The sequence below is a fragment of the Aspergillus tubingensis genome (assembly GCF_013340325.1).
Source record: "Aspergillus tubingensis WU-2223L DNA, scaffold_7, whole genome shotgun sequence".
NCBI classification, from domain to species: domain Eukaryota; kingdom Fungi; phylum Ascomycota; class Eurotiomycetes; order Eurotiales; family Aspergillaceae; genus Aspergillus; species Aspergillus tubingensis.
This window is the reverse complement of record NW_023336281.1, coordinates 2,434,602-2,458,529: the sequence shown is the minus strand read 5'-3', so window position 1 is coordinate 2,458,529 and position 23,928 is coordinate 2,434,602. Positions and strand designations below refer to the sequence as shown.

Sequence of the window (23,928 nt, the reverse complement as noted above, 5' to 3'; positions counted from 1 at the left end):
CGCGGCCTCTTTTACCCCAGAGTCATCCTCCGCCGCTGTTCCTCTCAGCTTCAGCTTCAATCACTGCGCGGTTGCTTCCATTTTATTTTTCCAACAAGCGCACAATTGTTCGATCGACACCCGAGTAGTCGCGACTCACATACATGGGTTGACACTCATGTGCACTCCCTCATGAACCACTCCCTGCGTCCTGTCGATGGATCATAGAACCCCGCCACTGCGACCGACGGACCATGAATACAAGCCCACCGAGCATTCTGCCCGGCTACGGGCAGATGAACGGAACCCCCCGATCCCAATTTCGCTCTAGCTATGACTCCCCTGCCTCAGGCTCTTCGTCTTCTGCTGCTCCTAAGACTGGGAAGGCTGGGGGCCGTCAAATCACCCGCAATCGCGCCAGCTACAGCTGCCACACTTGTCGGAGGCGAAAGGTCAAATGCGACAAGGTGCATAGTCCTAGACTGTTTGTGAGTCTTGAACTGGTCTGACAAGCAAATTTACAGGTCCATCCGATTTGCGGCAACTGCGTGAAAAACGGTACCGAATGTGTCTACGATGCGGCGCCACAAAAGGATACGGAGTCGCGCTCGAGCATATCGAAGAACGGACATGGCGTCAAGCGGAGGAGGGAGTCGTCGCGACCTATTGAGGAGGATATCGATGATATACAATCTATTTACGGTCATCTGAAGCAAAGTGGAGCTTCCGAGCAACGGTCGCAAGCCATTGAGGCGCGTTTGGATAAACTCACCTCGATGATCGAGAGGCTGAGCAAGACGAATCAGCCGCCGGATGTCGCAGGAAAGCAACGGCTGGCACCAAATGTGAAACTCGAGCCGGCTGAGGGTGATCCTCGTTTGAGCAATATTGCGGCCTTAAAGCCAACTGCTGGTTCCCGTCCGGATAGTCCGCGTCGCGCGGCTGAGTCTAGTGGCGATGAATTTCCTATCCCCGCAGGCCATGCTACTGATCTGGTGGATCCTGTGGGGAGCTTGAATCTTGGCCATTTGAGCTTGGAGGATGGAGGGCGATCAAGGTATGGTTTTGTTTTGTGGTCGGGAGGGCTCTATATTGACAATGGGTTAGATACGTCGGGACGACTTATTGGGCTTATATTTCTCATGAGGTATGCTGAAGAAGTTTCCAGCCTTTCATTGAAGGACTATGCTAAGTATCACTAGATAAATGAGCTCAATCAGTTGCTCAGGGATCAGAATCGATCGCACAACGAACCAGCCTTCAATGAGAGCCCCGTTGACGATGCGGGAACGGAACCTATGGTTACAACACCGGGACGCCAGTGGAAAGAGTCGGCTGACGGTGTCAGCGAGCCTGCCGAGAAGCTTAGCAGAGTACAGACATTCCAGAAGTCTGTTTTGTTTCCGTCAAGCGAATCGCCTTCTGTGAATGACAAGATAGTGGAGCCAGAGATGCTTGAGAACATGCCGACAAAACGACAGAGCCATATCCTGTACAAAGGATTTATGTCTGGAATACACGCCATTACCCCAGTTGTGCACCCGCCTACCATTCTGAAGCTTTACAACTCCTTCTGGGATTGGTATGATTCAAGTAGCTACTCTGGGGAGTCTTGCCCTGACCCATCCTTTATCCCTTTGCTTTATGCCATCTGGTATGGCGGTTCCGTCACTGTCTCAATACGAACAATCAAGGCTGAGTTCAACGTGTCATCCCGCTCAGGTCTGTCCAAGGCATACAGTGAGGAGGTAACGCGCTGGCTATCCAAGATATCGTTCCCTCGCAGTCCGTCCATGCAAGGTTTATCTGCATATCTGCTGGTCCAGACCATTCTTTCCAAGGAGGAAGAGCCTCTAACCAGTAGTCTCTTCATCAGTCTTGCCATGAGGGTGGCCCAGACTATGGGTTTGCATCGGGACCCTGCTAAATTCGGCATTGGCCCCAGCGACGCGGAATACCGTCGCCGTATATGGTGGCACATTGTACACATGGACGGCGTAGTGGCCATGTCCAGCGGTCTGCCTCCCCTGGTCAGTGATGAGAACTACTGGGATGTTCGCGAGACTAGCGAGGTTAAAGACACTCTTCTTGGAACTCCCGCTGCCGAGAAATATGAGAGGCTTGTCATGACCGGCATGAGGCCACCGGATAACCCCGATGATCCAACCGTATGTGGTGGGCCTTCTATGGTTAACGTTTACTACCTATCGGCCAAGGGCAAATATACGATGGCTCGTAAGTATCTGAAGTATACGTCCATAGGTTACGAGATCTAACAACCCTGCAGGCGCTGTTCGCCGGATCATGAAGATCCAGCTTGGTACAAAACCCGTCACGCGAAGGGACATGGAGGAGCTGAGGTCGATATTGGTTGATCTGCAATACAAACTCAACTCTATCATTAACCGGATACCAGAAGCAAACTCGCTTGATACTTCGTCTCCAGTGTCATCTACTAGATCATGGTCTTTATCCTCACAAGCAGATTCCCGCACCGAACTGCCGGCGGATGGGCCCAATGGATGTGCAGAGCAGTACCATTCGCCTGTCCTTGTATCCTTCCACAAATGGGCTAGGATCCTCATGTCTCTTTTCATAGACAAAGTGAGTGTTTTTCAAATGGACCGATAATCCTGCTAACCAAACCTACCAGGCTTTTTGCGTCGCTTATCAGCCTTTCCTGAAGAACGCCAAAAGTCGAATCTGGCCGGCTGCAAGACAGAGGTACTGTCCAACATCACCATCCACAAACTAGACACAAACCACTAACAAACCACAGCGCACTCCGCCACTGTCACGGCTTCATGGAGAAGTTCGTCTCACTCGCAACTGACCCCGACTTCCAACCTTTCCAATGGAGTTGGCCCGGCAATCACCAACCAATGCACGCGACCATGATCATGCTCATCGACCTCTACGAACGACCCTACAGCCCAGAGGCCCCCAAATCCCGCGCCTACATCGACAAGATCTTCTCCATGACAGGCCCCGACGGCGGCGTCGTCGGCGGCGAAGACGGCATCTCAACCCAACGACCCCTGAAAGACGGCGGCCGCGAAGCATGGGACATGATCCGACGCCTACGCCAAAAAGCATGGCAAAAAGCCGGCCTGGATCCTCACAGACTATGGTCCGAACAAGCCCAGATCCAAGCAGGCGTCACGTCTCTCCCCGAAGATTACGCCAACAATGACCCCTGCTACACCAGCGGCAGTCCCTCCCCCTCAACCTACCATCCTCCTTCCGCCGTTACCACCCGCCGCCAACTCACCGACTTCTCCAAAATGTTCTACAACATGACTCGCTCCCATCAACTTCCCAACCCAGCTACCACTAATAACAACTCCCGTCCAAGCCCTCTCCGCTATCAACTCCCTCCTCCTGCCCCTGCTCCTATCCTCCCAAGCCCGCAATCAAGAACCGCTCCCGTTCCTCCTCCATTGCCCCAATCCCCAACACCCCCCAAATACCCCATGGACACTACCACCTCCCCCCTCGCCAGCAACTCCCCCATCTCTTCCCCCGAAAGCATCGCCCCCTTGAACCCTAACATCTTCGCCAGCACCTTCAACAACACCCCGCAGCCGCAGCAAGCACCACAACTACCAACTAATACCCCTCCTCCTCCTGGTCCTATACAAGCAGCTCCTCTTCCGTCCTTCATGGACACAGCCATCTCACCCACCAGCCAACCCATCCCGGGGGCCCCCACACCGCCATCAATGGTGGATCCGAACTTAAACTTCGATTGGGACCAGTGGGACGCTGTCTTCGGGCAGCATCTGCCGGTGGCGGATGAGTTGATGGAGTTGGATCCGGTCACGGGATTCGAGTTTGGGGATTTGAGCAGTGCGGCTTATGCTAATGCTGCTGCTTCGCCTTTGAGGATGGGGCTTGATGGTGGTGTGGGGAGGGGTAGTTTTGGGAATGTTGGTAGTGGTAGTGGTGGTGGTGGTGGTAATGAGGTTGGGATGGGGGAGGTGAGGGGGTCTGATTGGGTGGGTTATTGTTGATTTACTTAGTACTTAATGTATGTCTAATTGGAGGTGTTTGGTTGGTTGGTTGGTTGGAGGGTATAAATTTAGTTCTCGATTATTGTGTATATAGCGGTTCTATTCTTCTACTTTTTTGATTGAACTCATCTTTTGAGGTTGAGATCTACTGTTACAACTGGATTCAGTGTCTTGAGGTTGGAAGATGATTATGTGTCAAACGGAAGAACCGCTAGACGATGGAATAATATGTGATCAGAAATAGAAAAAGACGTAACAGTTATGGATTTCATGAGGCGTGACTTTAATCAAGAAGGACGCAGAAGATATGCGACGCAGGAGCATGATGTGATATCAAGATGCGAAGGGAAAGATAATTAGCAATAGCCAGAAGGGACGCGTTAGCGGGAACCCAGGAGTCCAAACTCCTGGACAGCTAATTTCCGGGGACCCTTGGTTGCTCGTATTAAGAGATCGCATTTTCAGTGTCTCTTCTCTTTCTTTTTCAATTCATGACAACAATTATTCGCATGACTGCAGTGTCTGAATTTAGACCTTGACCTCCTGGAGACCGTGCTTCCAGAGGGTAGCGTAGGGGGTGACACCGTCCTCACGGAAGTCAATCAGGATGTGCCTGGTTCGGTAAGTTAGTTTTAGTTGCAACCAGAAGATGGATGGCAGAATAAACGTACATAGCATCACCGTCCATGGACTGACCCATCATAACATCGTAGTTGTCGTAGTTGCCAAGGATCTTCTTGACAGCACCGGCAGCACCAGCCTTGAACTCATCGATGGTCTCCTTGGAAGCACCGGTCTCGGTGAGCCTGGCAAGGACCTTCTTGACGTAGCCTGTACAGGGTAGACTCGTTAGCATTGGGGTGAAATAACTGAACCGTATCTCAGAAGTGCGAGAACATACTCTTGAGGTGACCCTTGAAGGCATCCTTGGAGGGCTTCAGGCCCTCCTCGGTCTTGAGCCAGTTGAGACGGAACTGGTCCTCGATGTCGTGGACCATGACGGCCTCACCCTCACCACCGGCATCATCATCACCGCCCTCAGCGGAGGGGTTGGCACCCTCGAGCTGGAAGTCCTCGTTGCTCTTCTTGAGGTACTTGCGGCAGTCGCAGGTCCAAAGGAGCTTGCTCTCGGGGTCCTCCTGGATCTTGTAGGTGTCGGCGAGAACCTCGTCGCCGGAGACGATATCCTATAAGGACGGACGTCAGTAATTTGGAGGCATGCAAATTTCAGATGCGAGGATATGATGATGGTAATAATGATGATGAAAATGGTTGCAGGTAAGGAAGCAGAGGAGACGCAACAAGGCTGCAGGATTAATGCAACCGTTTGTTGTTCTTTTCACGCATCCTTGCATTGCTGGAGGATCGCAACAAGAACAGAGGTAGACTTAGAAGGGTATACGAACAGTGTAAATGATCATTTTGGCGGGTGTATGAAGAAGTGGACGAAGTCACAGGAGGAGAGAAGTGGCAGGTGAGGAGAGAGAGACGGAGGGAAGAGGAGAAGAAGGGGAAGGAGGGGAAAAATGAAGATTAATATTTAGTGGCGCTTTTCCTTTCCAGTTTCTCGTGGTGGGGTTTTTTTCACGGTCGATTTTCCGTCGCTCGAGGGGCACCGCTTGCCGCTAGTCCCATTTGGGCCTGGTCGACTCGTCTGGCCCAAAAAGAAAGATCCCAATCATCGTTTTTTTCTTTTTTTTTTGTTGTCTTTTTCGTCCATTGCCCCGATGGCAAATTCTGACAGGCGATGAGGGAAAAAAAAAATTTGAGGCAAAAAGGAAAATGAAGGACAAGGCTGTGAGTCCAGACTACGGCGGCATCAATCCTTTTCTTTCTTTAAGGGAATTGGTTTTACTCTGTAGTTAGATGTTGGGGTAGTATTATTCTAGCTCGGCTGACATGTCAGTTGGGCTCCGGCATCCGATCTTCCCACTCCAGATATCCTCATGCCTGAGGCATAATCACTGTGGCTAAGGGGTCTTCTGTCGGTAACATACAGTGGTATATTACTGATACATAACAATCATCTTCCATGATAACATCATGCTGAATAGTGGTATCATATAATGTAATACATACCAGTACAACATCGTGCAGCTATCGGTCGGCCTCACGATCCCGTGGCGCCACTCCTGCTTGCCAATTCCACCCGTGACTTTTCTCTCCGTCTTGACCTTCCAACTCGCGGTAGACACTCCTTTGGCCGCCCTTCGACTATTGTTATCTTTTTCATCCCGGTGCTGGATTCCTTGACTACTGCTACAGTCGATGGTAATCTGAACCTCGCGGTCATTCTTTTTGAACCCTCCTTTCTAATTAATCCCTCACCACTACCCCATCGGTTCCTCGGCACTTGGTGCCATTTGCGTCCCCTGATTTTGGTGGGCCTTGGACCTGACCAGGATCCCCGATCAGATATCTCGCCATCGCCGGTTCATAATCATTGCGTTGTCCCACGGGCCCTTAAATCTCCTGCTATATCTTTGGCCTGCGCCAGGAACCTCTCACTGCCCTACTTGCATCCGACTGTGATTGCGATCTCATTTCTCTTTCAATCGAATCTCCTTTCCACCTTTGATCTCCGCGACCGATGCGGTAGGTCTGTCGAATAACCTTTCTCAATTCTTGACTTGCATAGTCCTAGCGATCGATCGTCCTCATCCCATCATGGCTACCAACGCGTCGGTCGTCTTTGACCTCCCCCCTCTTCCGACCTATACCTTGACTCCCCGCCCGCCGGTTCTTGCTCCGATCCCCGACAATATCCTCGCTTTGATCTTACCCATCGTTGCTTACTGGGCCTTGTCCATGGTATATCACTTTATCGATGTCAACGATTACTTCCCTCAATACCGCCTACACACCCCCGCGGAGGTGTTGAAGCGAAACCGAGTCACGCGCTGGGAAGTAGTGAGAGATGTTCTGCTCCAGCAAGTAGTCCAGACAATCGCGGGCATGGCAGTAAGCTATTTGGATGAGCCCGAATGTTTGGGTAAAGAAGCATATGATGTGGCAGTTTGGGCTCGCCGTCTTCGCCTCATGCAAAGGGGCCTGCCTCACCTGCTGGCTCTCTTTGGTATTGATGCTATGGGTTTAGGGAAGAATTTGTCGCATAAGGGCTGGGGAATGCTTGGAGGCGCCATTGCAGGCGGGCATTACCCACAATTTACCCAGTCCCTTATTCTGGAGAGTGGCGCAGAAGCGGTGGTCCCTGCTTTCACCAGCTGGGAACTTTCTACGGCTGGTTTCATCTACTGGTTCTTCGTCCCCGCGTTGCAGTTCATCTGGGGCGTTTGCGTCGTCGATACCTGGCAGTACTTCCTGCACCGCGCGATGCATTTGAACCGGTGGCTTTATGGTAAGTCATAGTTTCTTCGAGTCATTCCGGCTTTGGGCAATCGATTGACAGTCTCCAGTGACCTTCCACTCCCGCCACCATCGTTTATACGTTCCCTATGCTTTCGGCGCTCTCTACAACCATCCCGTTGAAGGATTCCTTCTCGATACTGCTGGCACTGGCGTCGCATTCTTGACAGCCCGGATGTCGACTCGCCAGAGCATGTGGTTCTTCACCTTTTCTACCATCAAAACCGTTGACGATCACTGCGGCTATGCTTTCCCCTGGGATCCGCTGCAGCATTTTACATCCAACAATGCCGCTTACCATGACATTCACCACCAAAGCTGGGGAATCAAGACGAACTTTTCGCAGCCTTTCTTCACAATCTGGGATCGTTGGTTCGGTACTCAGTGGAAGGGCGATGTGAAGTTGCGTTACGAACGTTCCCGTGAATCTGCTCAGAAGCAGCTTGACAACGATGCTAGCTCCGCCACCAATTCGGGTGCTGATACTCCGGCATCCGGAAGTGTCACTCCTGCAGCTGTTCCCCAAGAAGGACCGGCAGAGTCCACTCGCTCTCGCCGCAGAAAGACCGTCACGCTTTCCCCGCATGTCGATGGTTTCCGAAGCGTAAACCACCCCGTCGCCAGCAGCGTCCTATAGTCAATTCTTTTTGCCTTCATAATTCGTTGTAATAATTCTTCCACCTTTTGTCTTCGCCGCCCAGCGGGGGTCTTTGGAGTTGCGGGACGCCTCCTACTTCCTACTTCGCTGTCTGTTCACTGCATTATCCTTTACGCTGTATTAATAGCCAGGTTCATGAGAACCTGCTACGGACCTGTACAATGTCTTTTCACCCACCCACCTACTGTTCGGGTTATCTACTAATCGGGCATCCTGCATGACCACGGAGATTTGGAAATTGACGAGCACTTCCCTTCTGTTCATTCCACTCAATTCTTGTCCTTACTAAATAATCTGTATAAATTTCACTTCTACCATATTCTGATGACTTACAGCAAACTGAGTAATCGTGAATTATGGGGTGCGCCTGAAATAACGTTATACGAACATGGAGCAAATTTCAGCAGCTCGCGTGGTTCGAATATTGCATCCCTTGACACGATCATGACGACGTTCTGAACCTCAAGAAGTTCTGGGGCAGGCGGCTCCCATGCACAGGTGCAACATGTCTGGGCGCTGCAAACTTCACCGATTTCTTCCCTGGCGTATCAGGCATGAGTCGAGGGATTGCCGATCCATTGCTCTTGGCCTCCACCGGCAATCTGTCGCTACTTCTGCGAGCCTCCTCAATAATAGAAAGTATGGTTTCATCGTCACCGAGACGCGACCGAATATCAGTCGCTTGGTCTGTGTTGGATGATCCAGTCGCAACTGTGGGCGGACAATAAGTCGTGCTATTCAAGCTGTTGGCACCTACAACCGGAGGCTCTTGTGACCCAACACCATTTAGGTTAGAATGGTAGCTCGGTGCAGGCGTCATGTCCGTTTCTTCGCCGTTGATGCTCGGGTCCTCCAATAGACAATCACTGACTTCCGTTTCACTCACAAGACTAACACGATGATGGCTAGGTGCAGGCATTGACACTTGCTCGTTGTCCGCATAGTCTGGGAGCTTCTCATCTTTAGCATTGACTGTGCGTTCCACGTCGCACTTGAATTCTCTAGCCATGTCATTAGCAAGATCGTCCAATTTTTCGGAGGGCTCGCCTTTAAGACGTGCCAACATCTCCAAAATTTCTTTTCGCTCTTTTTCCGCTTCCTCGGGCGTTTCTGCCTTCAACTGGATGGTTATACAATGGGATCTCTTCTTTTTCCCTTTATAGCGCATTGGTCTTGGCCCCTTCATTTGTTTTCTCGCGAATTTGCGTGCTGCCTTTCGGGCTGCTCTGGCTCTGGCTGCCAATCCCATCCCATCTCGAAGCATATCAGGGGTAAATCCGGTTATACTGATGGCCACTTCAACGAACTTCTGAAGCTCAGGGTGTTTTTCAGACCTATCTTCTCTTGTGCGACTCAGAAGCGTGGCGTGAAGATTTTGCAGATCGGCAGCCTTAGCAACAACACGCGCAAGCATACACGCCTCGCAACGGTTCTCTTGGTAATACTTCGCATGGAAAGGAGGAAGGTCGTGCCTGCTTTTAGGACACCACCACATGCCGGCGATTGAATTAAGAGCGCGCAGCATCTCCTTGACATCGTCTTTGAGATACTCCAGGAACCAGTACAGCTCATCCAAGAACGATGTGACCTCTTTGACCAGTAATTCGAAGAGGCTGTGGATAATCCAGGGATTAAATCCCTTGTGCACCTCACAGAGGACGATCTTGGAGGGGCCGAAGAGCAATCGGAACATAGCGTTTGCTTGCAGTTGCCATCGAAGAGTCTGAATCCCAGTTTTGATGTTCTTAGACGTTCTGTAGCCTCGATACTGGCCCAGATACGCGACTTTCGCACGATCCTTTTCGCTATCAATGAGGAGGATCTCAACTATCGAAGTCAGATCCCGCTGGTCGAGCTGAGTGACTGATAACGGATAGATAATACGGTTGCGGCGCTCAACAAGTTTCCTGGGCATGATATCTGCCTGGTGAGACATCTGTTTGTAGTGGTGCTTGTTGTGGCACCGTACAGTCGAGGGTCAACCACAATCGGATAAGAATAAGAGATAATGGACTGCTAGAGAACCAGGGGCACTGCTTCACGAAACTGTGGAGGGGCTTATATACTCATTCTACACAATTTAACAGGGAGCTTCTTATTTCGGAGAATGACATTGTCATAATGCATGTTGTTCGGCTTCAGCAACTTTCAACAGTATGTGCTGTGCCACCTCGCACCTCAAAGCTTGTCCACCACTTTGAACTCAAATTGCTGAATATATGGCTGCTGAACGTGCGGCTGCGGGGTGGTCTCGATGGTGAAACCGCCTCTTTGTACCACCAAACGAATGGCATGAGGAAACTTCCGTGCGCGGACGACCGACAGTAGCACATGGGAGGGCTGTCACCGAGAGAAAGGTGTCTTCCTCCGGGTTTTCCGTTGTTTCTGGGGTGATGCATGGACGGTGCACTACATTGGGAGTCTTGGGAATCGTGACCTGCATGCTTCGTGTTACACCTTGTTCCACTCGACATGTTGCTGAATTGGGGGTTTGTGATCAGAAACGTCTTGAGCTTAGTGACTTGACGCACTGGATGACTTGTACTTGGGGTGGGAATAGCCTTCCCATAATGAATAATATAGTGCCTTAGAATAAAATTAGTACTTTTTTCTTTAACCCAACACAGTCAACCCAATTCCCCTTGGGACATACTCAAGTATATGTATTTATCCCAATCCATCTACCATCCACAATATTCACGGAATTCTCCAGTCTTGCCAAATATACCTCCTCCCTACAACACACGAAATATCATGACAATACTATCAAGAGCATCTACCCATGTCCTCCGCAACATCCCCCCTCCCCATCGAGATATACATTAATATGATCTCGACTCCCCCATTTCCGATCAGCCATTGCCAGTACAACACATTCTAAATGCCGTGCCACGACCGCAACTGACCTGTGCCGCCCCACCGCTTATCCATGTAACACAACACAACATCGCCCATCCCCATATCCCTACCTGATTTGGTTAAATGGGACCTAGAAAGTTTACTTCCCCCCCTCATGCATGAAGGGATGAGAACTAAGCGAAGTCTCACAAAGGCCTGTCCATGCCATCGGAAGTATGCGGCTGAGTCGCTTGTCGTCGGAAGTTTACGCACGGAGGTGGTACTACCTAGATTATTCGAAATTTTTTTTTTTTGTTGTGCTTGGTTGGGGGGCGTACTAGCCTTAGTTGGCTTTTGCTGCTAGGTTAGTTTATGTGGTGGAGTGTGGATAGGGTCTATTAGTTCTTGACTCGAATGTATGTGTGTATGTGTGTGTGTGTGTGTGCAATGATATATATTGGTGTAGTAGTACCTGCTACATATGGTTGAATTAGATAATAGACTAACATGGTACAAGATTTTGACAGGTTGAAGTGTCAGAAGATAAATGCATACAACAACTCTCGCTTAAACAGAATCAGGAATCAACCGCTTCAGCAGCCTTCAACGCAACCACAAACCTCGAAACGAGTTCCTCCGTGTCTTCAATACCCACACTAACGCGGATCAAATCCGGAGGTACCCCAAATCCACCTGCCCACTCCAGCTCCCAGTAATGAGCCAGTAGGACATACGGTGAAGTCAAAGTGAAGTTAGTGCCCAGACTAGGTCCCTTTGCGGTCTCGATGCGATCATAGAACGCGATTGCGTGTTCTTTCTTGTGGAAGAAGAAAGACAGCAGGCCACCGTATCCACCTTCTGGGGTTCGGCAGTCCTCGTAGAATTGTTTCGTTGAGCTATACTTGGGATAGTATACGTCTTTGACGAGAGGGTGGGATTTGAGTAGATCACAGATGGCTTCTGTGGTGTGATTGATCTTCTTGATTCGGTTGATGAAGTCGCGGCTGTTGCGTTCCATGAAGATGATGTCTTCGGCCCAGTAATTGGTGTTGTCTTTATGGTCTGCTTCGTAGGCTTTCTTCAGGGAGTCGTAATATCTTCCTTGAGGGTTTAGGATTGCGCTGCCGCCCATGACGTTGCAGTCTCCGGAGAATATCTTGGTGAGACTGCTGACGACCACGTCGGCGTAAGGGAGGACATGGACGTTGATGGAAGTTCCGATCGTGTCGTCGACGACCACGGCAAAGTCGTAGGTGTCGGCTAGCTTTCTAATCCGTTTGAGGTCGGGACACTTCAAGAGAGGATTTCCGGGGAATTCGCAGAATAGAGCTAGATATTTTTCTCCGGCCTGAAGGCGGGCTTCCAGGTCATCCAGGTCTTCTGATGAACCGTGTCCGTAGAAGATGCATCCAGGGCCGAACTTTTGGAGGATTTTGAGAGTGTCCACGTATGGAAAGCCGAATGATATACTCTTCAGCTGGCCTCTAGACTGGAGTAGCATCCGGTGGGCGCTGAAGATAGCGTTCATTCCACAGGGGTAGAGATATACATCGTCCTGGGTCGCTCCGTGGGAGTTAGAGGTTTGCTCGGGCGTTTTCGGTTCGGCAAGATTCACTTCTCCTGTCAAGGAGCCAGCAATGCGTCGACGGAGGGAGATCTTGGCGTTATCAATAAAAGATAAATCAAGATTCCGACCGAACCGATCCTCGAGGAACTGCGTGCTTTCCTGGATCAATGCTGCATCCTTGACTCTTTCTGGGCTGACCTTTTTGTCTGTTGGGGTGGAAGTAAGGTCAACAGAACCTCGCTGGTATCGCCTGGGACCCCTTTTCTGAGGGATCACAGGTTGCGGCGTTACCGCAGGCACGAGCTTGCCGTCCACAAAGAGCGAGTGGCAAAACTCAGCACGTCTGCTTGAGATTCCGTCACCAGAGTGTTGCCAATACTGCTTCGCTACTGGGAAGAGGTCGCTGTGATAGATCACAGCGGATATCGAGGGGGAAATCTTCAATATGATTTCTGAAGACTCTTTCCCCTTATCAAGGGTCAAATCAATCACCTCGACATCTTTGATGAGGTCGGGCTCTCCCTTTTCCTTGATAAAGTCGCGACATCTTTGGGCAGATGCTGGGGAAGGAAACAACATAGCCTTTTGGTTTGGGCTACCATATCTGGCAATGATAGCATCTGCTAACGCACAAATTGATTTATGAATGAAAAATCTGGCCGTGACATTAGTTTCCATGATTCAAGCGTGGATGCATATACGTTGAACAGTACCGTGGATAGCCTGTTGTCATTTTGTCCACGACTCGTCTATCACCTTCCTCATAACCTACATTGTCCGCCCATGTTGGTAGGGACACGCTCACGGCCTGTGGAAGTGTAAGTGTTGTTGACTGACAGGCTTGAATGCGAACGTCTGCATGAACGGATGTGACTTACATGGGAGGTGAGCGATGGAATAGAGTCACCAAGCTCTATCACCGACATTCTGATCCCAATGTCTATAATTGGACGATATTCATGCAAATGGAATGATACTATGGGTTGAGCTATGATAACTCGATGTAGTTGACTAATGAAAATATCCGTGCACTGAATTTTGAGTCATAGGGCGGGAAGGCCGGAAAGGGACTAGGATTGCGGGAAGCCGCAGCAAGACTTTCTTTTCCTATTTGGGAAACTTGATTATAGGCAAAAGGATGTCCAAGATGGGTGTTATTTCTTTCTTTTAGGAAACAGTTGTTTTAAGTCAAGATGCATCAAAAGTATTCAAATTTTTTGGGTGACTCAATGCGGGGTAGGCGGCTCCGCCTGTTCATCGGTAATCGCGCATTAACATTCCTTAGTATGGGAAGAGTCTCTCAGGAAGGGCTTCCTCGACACCGTAAATATAAGGCATCAAGGGCACCAGCTTCATAGATGCCTCAATCCTCATGGTATTATTCAGGGACCTTGGATGTCTTACAGCCTGGTTGCTTGATTATTTGATAAGGCGTGCTAAGCCTTTCAAAATCCGAGGAATCACGCATCGGCCGTCTTCCCTATCGTTATCGGGCGGTGGCTATCGTGGATGACACGCTAAGCGATGAGAGTGGGGGGTTTACTTAGTGCTGATCCCACAGCCAGTGAGAGAGGGGATGATGTGATATGTGCCGAAGCTTGTCAATGGATCCTGCGTTGGTGACGGAGTATGCCGCTCAATAGTTCCAGATCGTTGAGAAAGCATTGTACTTGCCTCAATACCTTCTGTGTTCAAGGCAGGGAGAATGGAACGGACACAGATTGATAATGGAAAGAATGACTGCCTCAGGCGGCCATCCTGACTCAGCTGGATGTTATCAGATGGATTTCCTCGAGGCGATCCAAGGATCGATCCGGGGCAGAATTCGTCCGGATCCAAAGATTGAAGGTCCACCGCTATCGGCAATATGACCGTCAAATTATTCCCTGCTCTTAACACCGCTTCCTCCGGCTGCTCCAATTTCCCGGCCCCTCGCTTGCACCTCCGGCTTCTGTCCAGCCTCTCACTACCGGAGTCTTTAAGACAATGGGTAGTGTCCTTTCGACCCGTGCTCTATAACTGCCTTCCCCACCCTCGCCAATCTCCAATGCTGTCGGGCAGTTTCCAGAGAGCTCTCACTTGGTTATGACGAAAGCGAGAACTGCCCATGAGTGAGCTTGTCTGCCCGTTGCAGACACAATTTGACCGATGGAGCATCTCGCGGCCATCGTGCCCGCAGCCGTGGTGCCTCTAACAGTTCAAGGCGGGGCTGGCGAGATTGCTTATACTCCGAACCCTGGTCTGGTGCAGAGGTGGGTTTATTCCAGCAAGATCGTGGGTGATGGCATAACTGACTTGAAGCTGCTTTAGGGAATTATGGCAATATCGGACTCGGAAGGCGTCCGCCTTTGTTGGATCCGGCAACCTGCACTTAGCGGCGATCCTAGCATCATGGATTGTGGTATTGCTGTCGATAAGTCTGCGCTATATCCGTTCCTACCGGAAGAAATCACCATCGCCGAAGACTACCCCGCATGATCAGTCCGAAATTGTGGTATCTCTGCCGTTCGCGTTCGCACACCTGGCTGTCGCTATTGCGGCCTGTTGTCTCACCTGGGTCGACATACACAATGGTGAGAGTTGGAAACGGTCCGCCCTTTTGACCTACGTGGTATTGTTGGGTATCGGCCGGCTCTGCATCAAGAGCTATGACTATCGACGTCATATGTATTGGCATATGAATGCAATGGTGACAACGGCTCTCATTCTGGCCGTGGTGCAGGATATAGTACCCATGATGGTGATCGGAGCTACCTATAGGCCAACCTCCATTGGAGTTGCTATTGTGGCCTGTTTGGCGGCGGTTGTGGCAATTGCAGCGGCTACGCCACGCCCACGACGCTCGGTTGTTCAGAACGCAGAGACGGACGATTTAGTGGTTGAAGAGAAGGCTTCTCCAGAAGAGACATGCTCTCTCTTTTCCTACTACTGCTCGTATGAGTGGATCACCCATGTGATCCTGCGAGGCTGTCAGAGGGATCTGACTTTGGATGATCTGCCTCCACTGCCGTCATACGATGAGCCATTGAAGTGGTTAGAAAAGATTAAGAAGCAGCGGCTCAAAGGCGGCAAGACCTTCCGTACGCTATGTCGCATGCTGAAGACGGAAATTAAAACCATGATGTTCTGGGCGGCCCTTACGGCGGTGGTGGACTTTCTTGCGCCATACTCCATGTTGCGGCTATTAGCCTATCTGGAGAACCCAAGCAGTGCAGTGCTCCATCCTGCATTGTGGATCGCACTACTATTTGCTGGTCCGGCGACACGCTCGCTCTGCTACCAACAGTATATCTTTACGGCAACCCGACTACTGGTTCGTGTGAATGTGTCACTAGTCCAGGAGCTCTATCAGACTGCGATGCGCTCGTACATCTACGATGACTCTGTGGGCCACTCTTCAGGCAAGCATGCCAAGTCGAAGCACCGGGCTGAGTCCAAGGGTGCCTCCAAGTCAAGCCAGGCCAATCTGACCAGCTTGATGTCTTACGATGTTGACGCTATCTACAACTCCCGTGATATCTTCTATATAGCCACCGCAGGCCCGATCTCGACTACTTTGGCTCTAGTGTTCCTGTATCAGATGCTAGGATGGCCGTCGCTGTTTGGTGTTCTCATGCTGCTGTGTTTGTCTCCGCTGCCTGCCCTGGCGTCGCGGAAAGTCTCCCGCATCCAACGCACCGTTATGCAGGCTACGGATGCTCGGCTGTCCAAGATATCTGAGTATTTGGGATCCATCCGCACGTTGAAGTACTTTGGGTGGGAGCATGCTGCGATGAACAACATCAACGATGTTCGCCGTGTAGAGCAGCGCCATTTGTGGAGACGCAGCGTATTTGTGGCTCTTATTTCCATGGGCGGCGAGCTGCTGCCGCTCCTTAGTCTTCTAGTCATGTTTTCTGTTTATATTTTGTTTACTGATCTTCCTTTGCGGGCACCTGTCGCCTTTACTTCATTGTCTATCATGGAAACGTTGCGCGTTCAGTTTATCTGGTTGTCCAACATCAGCCGCTATACCGCGCAAGGATCAGAGTCGCTGCGTCGTGTCGACCGCTTCTTTGACACGGCTAGTGAGATCAAGCGGCATCCAGACGGCCCTTTAGAGTTCAAGAATGCCACCTTTCGACGCACCCCCATTGCTGCCTTTAGGCTGCAGGATATCACTCTCCGCTTCAAGCCCAACGCTCTCAATGTGGTGACGGGCCCCACTGGCTGCGGAAAGACATCGCTGCTCTTGTCATTCCTGGGTGAGACAGTGTTGGAATCAGGAACTGCTACTTGCCCGCGCGATGTAGCGTACGTTCCACAGGCACCATGGCTTCAGAACGATACAATTCGTCAGAACATCGTCTTCTATAGCCCGTTCGATGAAGCCCGCTATGCCATGGCCATCGAAGCTAGTGGTTTGACCCAAGACCTGCAACAGCTTCCGGCAGGCGACCTCACCATGGTAGGAGAGCGAGGAACCTCGCTTTCCGGCGGTCAGAAGCAGCGAGTATCTTTGGCAAGGGCACTGTATTCGCCATCGAACACGCTGCTATTTGATGACATCTTCTCCGCACTCGACACCCATACCACTAGTCTTGTCTATGAGAAGTGTTTCCGCAGCGGTCTACTCAAGGACCGCACGGTCGTCTTGATCACCCACTACCCAGCCGCCTTGCAGGATGCCGACTTGGTGATCCGGTTGGAGCATGGCAGGATTGTCCCCGCTCGAGCTATCTCCAAAACTACACTTTCTCTCATGTCCTCCCGATGCACCACACCGGGCACTGATACAGACTCTTCGGTGTCGGAGAGCAATGTGCGCGTGGCAGACGAAGCTCTGGAATCCCCATCAGAGCCTCCGCCAGTTGCTCCTGCTGGGAAGCAACCGCCTGCTGAGGAACGCATAGCTAAGGAGACGTCCGCCACGGGAAGAGTGCCTCGCACGCTAGGTAAGAACCCGAGGACTTCAGATGGCTTTGAGCATTGCTAACAGATCAGCGCTTCGTTATATGATGCTATTTGGTGGCGCTTCCTACGTTCCACTGGTTGTGATTGCAACCATTTCCGTGCAATTCGCCTACTTTGCCATTACATACTGGCTATCCATATGGACTGGGGCGTACGACAAGTACGAGCATCCCAACACGTTGTTCTACCTGGGTATATACGCAGCGTGCATCATCACCTTCTTGACCTTGCAATTATGTAACAATCTCATTTATCAGTACGGCAGCTGGGTGGCTGCTAAGAAGACGCACCACCGGCTGGTGACGGCCGTGCTGTCTGCACCAATTGCCTGGTTCGATCAGAATCCAATCGGGCGCGCCATCAACCGGTTCGGAAACGACACACGGTCTCTGGACACAGTTCTTGTTGAGTGGCTGCGGATGTCCATCGAGAATACTCTACGATTTCTGCTTCGAATTGCCAGTGTCGCTTCCATCATGCCCATTTTTGCTCTCCCAGCGGCCGTTATATGCGCTGCAGGGTTCGTCATCGGAGAGATGTACACACGCGCTCAAGTATCGATCAAGCGGCTGACCTCTATCAACTACTCCCCTGTTTTCTCACACTTTACCGATTCGTTGTCAGGACTGAGCGTGATCCGAGCTCGGCACGGCATGGACCAGGTGTTCCAGAACCTGCTGGCCGAGAAGTTGGCAGTACACGCCCGCTCCTCCGAGGCACAATACAATTGCAACCGCTGGGTTTCGGTCCGGACAGACTTCTGCGCCGCGTCTGTAGCAGCCGCAGCCGGCTGTGTAGCATACTTCTGGTCCGGATCAGCAGGTCTGGTGGGATTCTCTCTGACGAACGCCATCGGCCTCAGCCAGACGATTCTGACGCTAGTCCGGACGCTCAACGAGCTCGAAGTGGAGTTGAACTCCTTTCAACGCATGACAGAATACGGCGACATCGAGCCAGAGGAGAAGCTAGAAACAGAAGAGCAACGCAAAGCCGACGCTCTACCCGCCAGCTGGCCAACCTCCGGCCGGGTCGAATTCAAAAACGTCACTGCCCGCTACCAACCCGACGGGCCCGACGTACTCCGCAAAGTATCCTTCGTCGCGTACCCAGGCGAGCGCGTCGGGATCGTCGGCCGGACCGGCAGCGGCAAATCAACACTGGGGCTATCCCTGCTCCGCTTCGTCGATATCGTCGACGGCAGCGTAACCATTGATGGAGTCAACATTGACCAGATCCGCCTGAACCGGCTGCGCACCAACGTGACGCTGATTCCACAAGAGCCGGTGCTCTTCTCCGGCGACGTGCAGTCCAATCTCGACCCGTTTGGCGAGTCCAGCGAGACCGAGCTGCGCGCGGCGCTATCGGCGTGCACGACAGTCCATGTCCCTGGCGAGGGCGAGGGCGAGAGCCGGACAATGCGGCCGCTGGCGCTGGACACGCCGGTTGCTGCGAACGGAGAGAACTTCAGTCAGGGTCAGCGACAGGTCCTGAGCCTGGCGCGGGCAATGTGTCGGCGATCGAAAGTGGTGTTGCTGGATGAGGCGACGGCGTCGGTGGATCACGAGACAGATTCACATATGCAAAAGGTATTGCGGACGATGTTTGCCGATTGCACGATCATAGCGATTGCGCATCGATTGCGGACGATCATGGACTATGATCGAGTGTTGGTGATGGCAGATGGGGAAATTATCGAGTGCGTCACTGCCAACCCCTTTATCACCAGTATGAATTAGGAACGAAACTAACTGAAAGCTAATAGGAATGATTCACCGGCGCGACTGGTCGCGAAAAAGGGCGTATTTTGGGAAATGGTGCGGAATACGGGCGAGTACGAGGAACTGATCGAGATGATGGAGAGTAAATAGTGCATAGATGTATATGATTAGTATGGATATGGCATCAATGATTTATGATATAAACCGAATGAAATGTTGGATGCATTGAGTGACGACCTCTTATAGCATTTTTGCGAACGTTCCATCATAAGACGATATGGCCGAGCGGTCTAAGGCGATAGACTAGAAATCTATTCTCTTCGGAGGCGTCGGTTCAAATCCGACTGTCGTCGTTTTTGTTTTTCAAATTATTTTTCGCTCCGAGAAATAGGGTGAGGGTGTGCACTTTAATTGCTATAACTGCTGTAATGTGAGTTGAGTTGAGTTTGTTGTGGTGGTGGTCGAGGAGTCGATGCCTCTATTCCGATTGCATTGCTAGGGACTTACCACTGAACATATCCGAAAGACCTCAGTGTCAAATTCAAGCAAACAAGACAATGCTACGGACAGATGAGGCAATACCACGTTATATATCTTGTACATGTCTAACACACTATCTAGAGTACCTGTCAATTGATAATCTATCATATCACCACTCCACCCCAAACTTCAGTCTCTGCGCTAATGCAGAGCAAATCCCGACGAGGGGGAGATGCTGTCGATCCTACTAATTTTCTGATTTTTTACCTCTTTACTCGTGCTGTCCACCATAAGCCATCAGTTGCATAGGTATGAGAATCGTGATTTAGTCTTCTCTTGTATTGAATCGCAAGGAGCTAATCACGACTCAATCACAACAGTTCTTCTTATCACCCGTCTATCACCTACAACACGCACATAATCAACAATCCAGCCACTCCTGCAATAGCAGGACAAGAAGCACAGAATCCACCCTATCTAAAGACTCGACCGAATTGCCCGATCTCTTCTGCCAATTTCCACCGTAACACTACCAATAGCACCGCCCGACTGATTCCAATAACCCGTCTCCACCCAGTAATCATCAGCGATCCTGTCAACGCGGAACTGGTTGCGCTTCGAGCCCCAAGGACAGTCCCAGTAGATGTAAGCGACGCGGACATCTCCATTGAACACGTCGAAGCTTCCCTCTGTGCCAGAGGGCGAATGTGCTCTGCCGCACGCGAAGACGTTGAAGGACCCGCCAGGAGCTGCCCGGAGAGCGTTGATGTCGGAGACGGGGATTTCGGCGCTCTTGTTGTTTTCTTTGTGGAATTTGCCCCTGATAACGTGTTAGGGATGAGGAGAGGGTAGCTTCTTGCTATGAACTTACCAGCCCAGCCAGGTGTTTCTGACACTGAGGGTGTCGAAGGATAAGGAGTTGACGACGCGGATGTGCACCCATTGGGCTTCTGCTCGTTCGGCCATGTTTAGATCGGGGGTAGAGGCTGTGGTATAAGTCTTTGGTAGAGATGGTTGTGTAGATTTGTGATAGATTTGAGTTGACGAAGAGTTGCTTCTCGTAAATTTCTATTCTGAGCGACCGGAAGGGGGTCTTTATATCATCTCTGGTACTCGCTGCTGAGGTCTGGAGTTGGAGTTTCCGACCACCATCGTCATCCTCCAGCCTAGTATGCGTAAGCGTCTTTCTGTCTGCATAGCCATGTTCTGGGTACTGAATTCTGTTAATCCATCACATTACGTATTCGCAACAGCAGAAGTAGCAGGGATTGTGCAGCTCATGCCTTCCCATTCCCAGTCGCCGAGTTTCCTTGTGCCTTGCCCTCGGAGGAACAGCATAAAAAGCCAGCCAGACAATTGCAAGAAATTCATCGATGTAACCCTCCGACAGTATAAAGTGGAGTAGAACATCGAGCTAAAGGGCAAGTTGAGCGTTCAGAAATGAGGGGGAGGGGTTTGCGCGATGTTCAGCTCATGCATCTCTGATGACATGCATTTGCCACTGCAGGGGTACTATAGAGCAGTTCCCGAACAGTCCATGTCAACACACTATATTGAGGTAATTGAGCACAGGCAGGTCCATTCTTCCCCGAACGTTTCCTTGATCACTTGAGATGGTTTACAGATTCATCGATATTGTTCCCCGCTTCGTGCAGCGGAATCCAGTGCCCGTCCAGTGGCTTTTCGGAGTCACCGATAACGAATCAGACATCAATTGCGAGCCTAGACATCAGCTTGAGTACCTGTATCCCTGACACTGCTATTGTGAGCTTCATGGATTTTGCTCCGCCGAGTGGATAGTGTCGTTGTCACTCGATGGAATCCACTTCTCCAAAGAAAATGCCTCATTTAGAGAACTGAATGATGCAGATCGCCACCACGAAGTTACATCTCCGAGAACATTGCATCGGGGTTTGTTGTGAGTGACGTGATGTCTGTATAGGTCCGGGGATTGCTCGTACACTGGTGCTTCAGCATATAAAGACATCAGCATTTGGTCGGAATGTGATGCAACTACCAGTCAATTTTGTGAATCATCTTCAGACCTTTCATACCCCATTACCTGATCAAAGCAGCCATATATTTCAAGATGGCCGAACTTGTTCCATATTTCGATGGCATGCAGCAAGGACAGGGGTACGATCGACGCCAATCCTCTTCAAAGATACAACCGTGTCCTTGCTAACATACTGAACAATTCATCCCTCATCTAGATACAATACCTACCTTCAACAAATTGGTGTAGCAGATGCTGTCACCATCACTCCGGGCCAACCGGAGTCCGTCACCTATGACCTCTTCTATAGTAGTGAAAGGATAAATGATTACACGTCTGCACACCCAACGTCTCAGTCTAAAGTGTAATGCTGACTTCTTTTCCTTCTGCCTTCTTCAGAAAACTTGCGCAGTCCTTGGAGATAAGTGCTGGCGCTGCTATTTCCGGCTGGGGACAGTCCTCCCAAATCGACGCTGGCTATCTTGATCGGCTAAGGTGAGTGTATCTGTTCTGGCTTGAGGTGAGCATCAAACCAGCTAATCTTCATCGACACAGTTTTGAAAGCAGTACGGTGACCTATCAAGTCCAGGTGTCATCCAGACAGCAGGCATCAATCGGGAATTCGTACTCGTTTAATCAAATAAACACCGATACTCCGAATAAGTTGTACGGAGACCGTTTTATTGCAGGTAAGATAGACAATGTACTATGTTCTAGCCACTGGGTAGATGCTAAATTGCCGTGGCAGATTTCATTCGAGGTGGCCAATACTTTGCTCGCGTCTCCATTTCCGCAGTCAACAAATCCACCAGTCAAGAGATCAGGCAGGCGTAAGTCATCACAGAGTCCTTCAACTTATTTCCTCCTGACAGTTTTAGAAAAGCTCAGAGGTTGCTTTTTCAATGTACGGAGTCACCGGCTCTGTCACAAACGAAGTGAGAAGTGCCGTGGAGACAATCAACAGACACTCTCGCGTCACAGTCTGGATCCATACCTCTGGAGGCGGAGGCCGATCTGGAGTTATTCACGCAGAACCCCACGACGGTGAAGACTCGCCTCTTTTTGCGATCAAGGAGGGCGCAGATAACTTCTACCAGGAGTTGAGGGAGGGAAAGCATAGATATAGACGATTGTGAGTTTTCCTTAAGTTTTCTCGGCAACAGGATACTTACATCGACGCAGTGCACTTCTGTGGAGATACACCAACGTGCCGAATTTCAACAATGCATTCACGCCTTTTGACTATACTTTTGCCAATCAGAGAGTGAGACCTACTCTGGATGATAATTCATGAAATGAAACTAATTGAACCAGAGCTGGTACCTATTCGAAGACTTTACGCAGTACGACGCGTACCTTGAGCTTGTCAGGAAGAGTATAGCTTCCACAAGAATCACCGCTTGGTGCCATCTACTAACCATTCATATATGATAGTCCCTGTTTCAAAGTTCATCAACGGCAGAGAGCAACAGGCCGAGCTGTACGAAGAAGGGGCCAACATACTCTCCGTGATCCGCACCAAAGTGAGCCTGCACATCCCCAGAAATCCTCTAGCTATCATTACATTACTGACAAGAAATAAGGTTCAAGCCATCAACGAAAACCCCGAAGAAATAAACTCCCCAATCTCATATCCCATTCCAGAGGACTACAAGAAACTAGTCCTAGTAAGCACACAACAAACCATACCCCAAATATCCTCTACTAACCCAACTTCGAAACAGCTGGCCATCAGAACAGTAACCATGATCGCCCAAGAACGAACTCTCGACAACGGCAGCTTCAGCGACAGTGAGCTTTCCCCCACCCCTTTCTGAAACTTATGTACAAGTATAAACATCCGGTCAAGAACTACCCTGCTAACCCATTAAAAAAACCCGCAGTCGCACTCCCAACCCTCCAAGGCAACGCCCGCACACTCTTCAAATTCCAGACCTACGACTTCGACACCGGGTTCGGAAACACGGTTGTTTCCTTCGGAAGACAGGGTACATCATTCGTATGTCTAAGCGGCCAGCGCGTATCCGACGGATATCAGGAAGAAAGCGTCTTCTGGGCATTTGAAGACCCGGTTGAAGAGGTCTCGGAGCAACAGGTTCATGTGGCGAGTATGCGAACGAGGGATTTACTCCTTTTGAGTCGGACGGATCCTGGTCCGAGGCCTTTGTTTACGTTTTATGCCAAGAGTAGTTGGTGATGATCCTGCAGGGCGGGTAAGCAAGCCATATTGCAGAACCGGCTAATTGTTAATAGCCTATAGCTAGCTAGTCTATAATAAAGTTTATGAAATCTTCACTTTATTCGCTCACGACGGAGGCTAGCTCTATGAGTTAACATTTAATGTCAATTGATAATAAATA

General features: G+C 50.5%; 8 protein-coding genes and 1 non-coding gene across 9 annotated transcripts; 5 read left to right on the top strand and 4 right to left on the bottom strand.

The window, feature by feature from the left end:
• Positions 1-233: 233 nt before the first annotated feature.
• AtWU_05790 (putative C6 transcription factor) lies at positions 234-3,992 on the top strand (the record flags this gene model as incomplete). The annotated part of the gene is made up of 7 exons (XM_035500900.1): positions 234-446; positions 504-1,036; positions 1,087-1,126; positions 1,182-2,214; positions 2,267-2,583; positions 2,633-2,703; positions 2,759-3,992. The coding sequence occupies 7 exons, from the start codon at positions 234-236 to the stop codon at positions 3,990-3,992; spliced, it is 3,441 nt and encodes a 1,146-aa protein (XP_035356793.1).
• A 528-nt stretch (positions 3,993-4,520) lies between these two features.
• Positions 4,521-5,413, bottom strand: AtWU_05789 (translationally-controlled tumor protein; the record flags this gene model as incomplete). The annotated part of the gene is made up of 4 exons (XM_035500899.1): positions 4,521-4,605; positions 4,664-4,823; positions 4,894-5,179; positions 5,399-5,413. The coding sequence occupies 4 exons, from the start codon at positions 5,411-5,413 to the stop codon at positions 4,521-4,523; spliced, it is 546 nt and encodes a 181-aa protein (XP_035356792.1).
• Positions 5,414-6,659: 1,246 nt separating this feature from the next.
• On the top strand, positions 6,660-7,995 carry sur2 (sphingosine hydroxylase; the record flags this gene model as incomplete). The annotated part of the gene is made up of 2 exons (XM_035500898.1): positions 6,660-7,350; positions 7,409-7,995. The coding sequence occupies 2 exons, from the start codon at positions 6,660-6,662 to the stop codon at positions 7,993-7,995; spliced, it is 1,278 nt and encodes a 425-aa protein (XP_035356791.1).
• A 463-nt stretch (positions 7,996-8,458) lies between these two features.
• On the bottom strand, positions 8,459-9,952 carry AtWU_05787 (uncharacterized protein; the record flags this gene model as incomplete). The annotated part of the gene is made up of 1 exon (XM_035500897.1): positions 8,459-9,952. The coding sequence occupies one exon, from the start codon at positions 9,950-9,952 to the stop codon at positions 8,459-8,461; it is 1,494 nt and encodes a 497-aa protein (XP_035356790.1).
• Positions 9,953-11,431: 1,479 nt separating this feature from the next.
• Positions 11,432-13,347, bottom strand: AtWU_05786 (cystathionine gamma-synthase; the record flags this gene model as incomplete). The annotated part of the gene is made up of 3 exons (XM_035500896.1): positions 11,432-13,076; positions 13,135-13,229; positions 13,300-13,347. 3 exons carry the CDS (start codon positions 13,345-13,347, stop codon positions 11,432-11,434), a joined length of 1,788 nt encoding a protein of 595 aa, XP_035356789.1.
• Positions 13,348-14,569: 1,222 nt separating this feature from the next.
• Positions 14,570-19,242, top strand: AtWU_05785 (putative ABC multidrug transporter; the record flags this gene model as incomplete). The annotated part of the gene is made up of 4 exons (XM_035500895.1): positions 14,570-14,673; positions 14,732-17,355; positions 17,405-19,070; positions 19,137-19,242. The coding sequence occupies 4 exons, from the start codon at positions 14,570-14,572 to the stop codon at positions 19,240-19,242; spliced, it is 4,500 nt and encodes a 1,499-aa protein (XP_035356788.1).
• A 121-nt stretch (positions 19,243-19,363) lies between these two features.
• AtWU_t149 lies at positions 19,364-19,445 on the top strand. Its single transcript has one exon. It is a non-coding gene; the product is annotated as a tRNA-Ser (tRNA).
• Positions 19,446-20,049: 604 nt separating this feature from the next.
• Positions 20,050-20,538, bottom strand: AtWU_05784 (aegerolysin family protein; the record flags this gene model as incomplete). The annotated part of the gene is made up of 2 exons (XM_035500894.1): positions 20,050-20,392; positions 20,444-20,538. 2 exons carry the CDS (start codon positions 20,536-20,538, stop codon positions 20,050-20,052), a joined length of 438 nt encoding a protein of 145 aa, XP_035356787.1.
• Positions 20,539-21,661: 1,123 nt separating this feature from the next.
• On the top strand, positions 21,662-23,832 carry AtWU_05783 (uncharacterized protein; the record flags this gene model as incomplete). Its single annotated transcript, XM_035500893.1, has 13 exons — positions 21,662-21,708; positions 21,786-21,902; positions 21,968-22,063; positions 22,124-22,257; positions 22,317-22,398; positions 22,452-22,700; positions 22,751-22,832; positions 22,883-22,943; positions 23,003-23,091; positions 23,152-23,235; positions 23,293-23,359; positions 23,452-23,676; positions 23,822-23,832. The coding sequence occupies 13 exons, from the start codon at positions 21,662-21,664 to the stop codon at positions 23,830-23,832; spliced, it is 1,344 nt and encodes a 447-aa protein (XP_035356786.1).
• Positions 23,833-23,928: the final 96 nt, after the last annotated feature.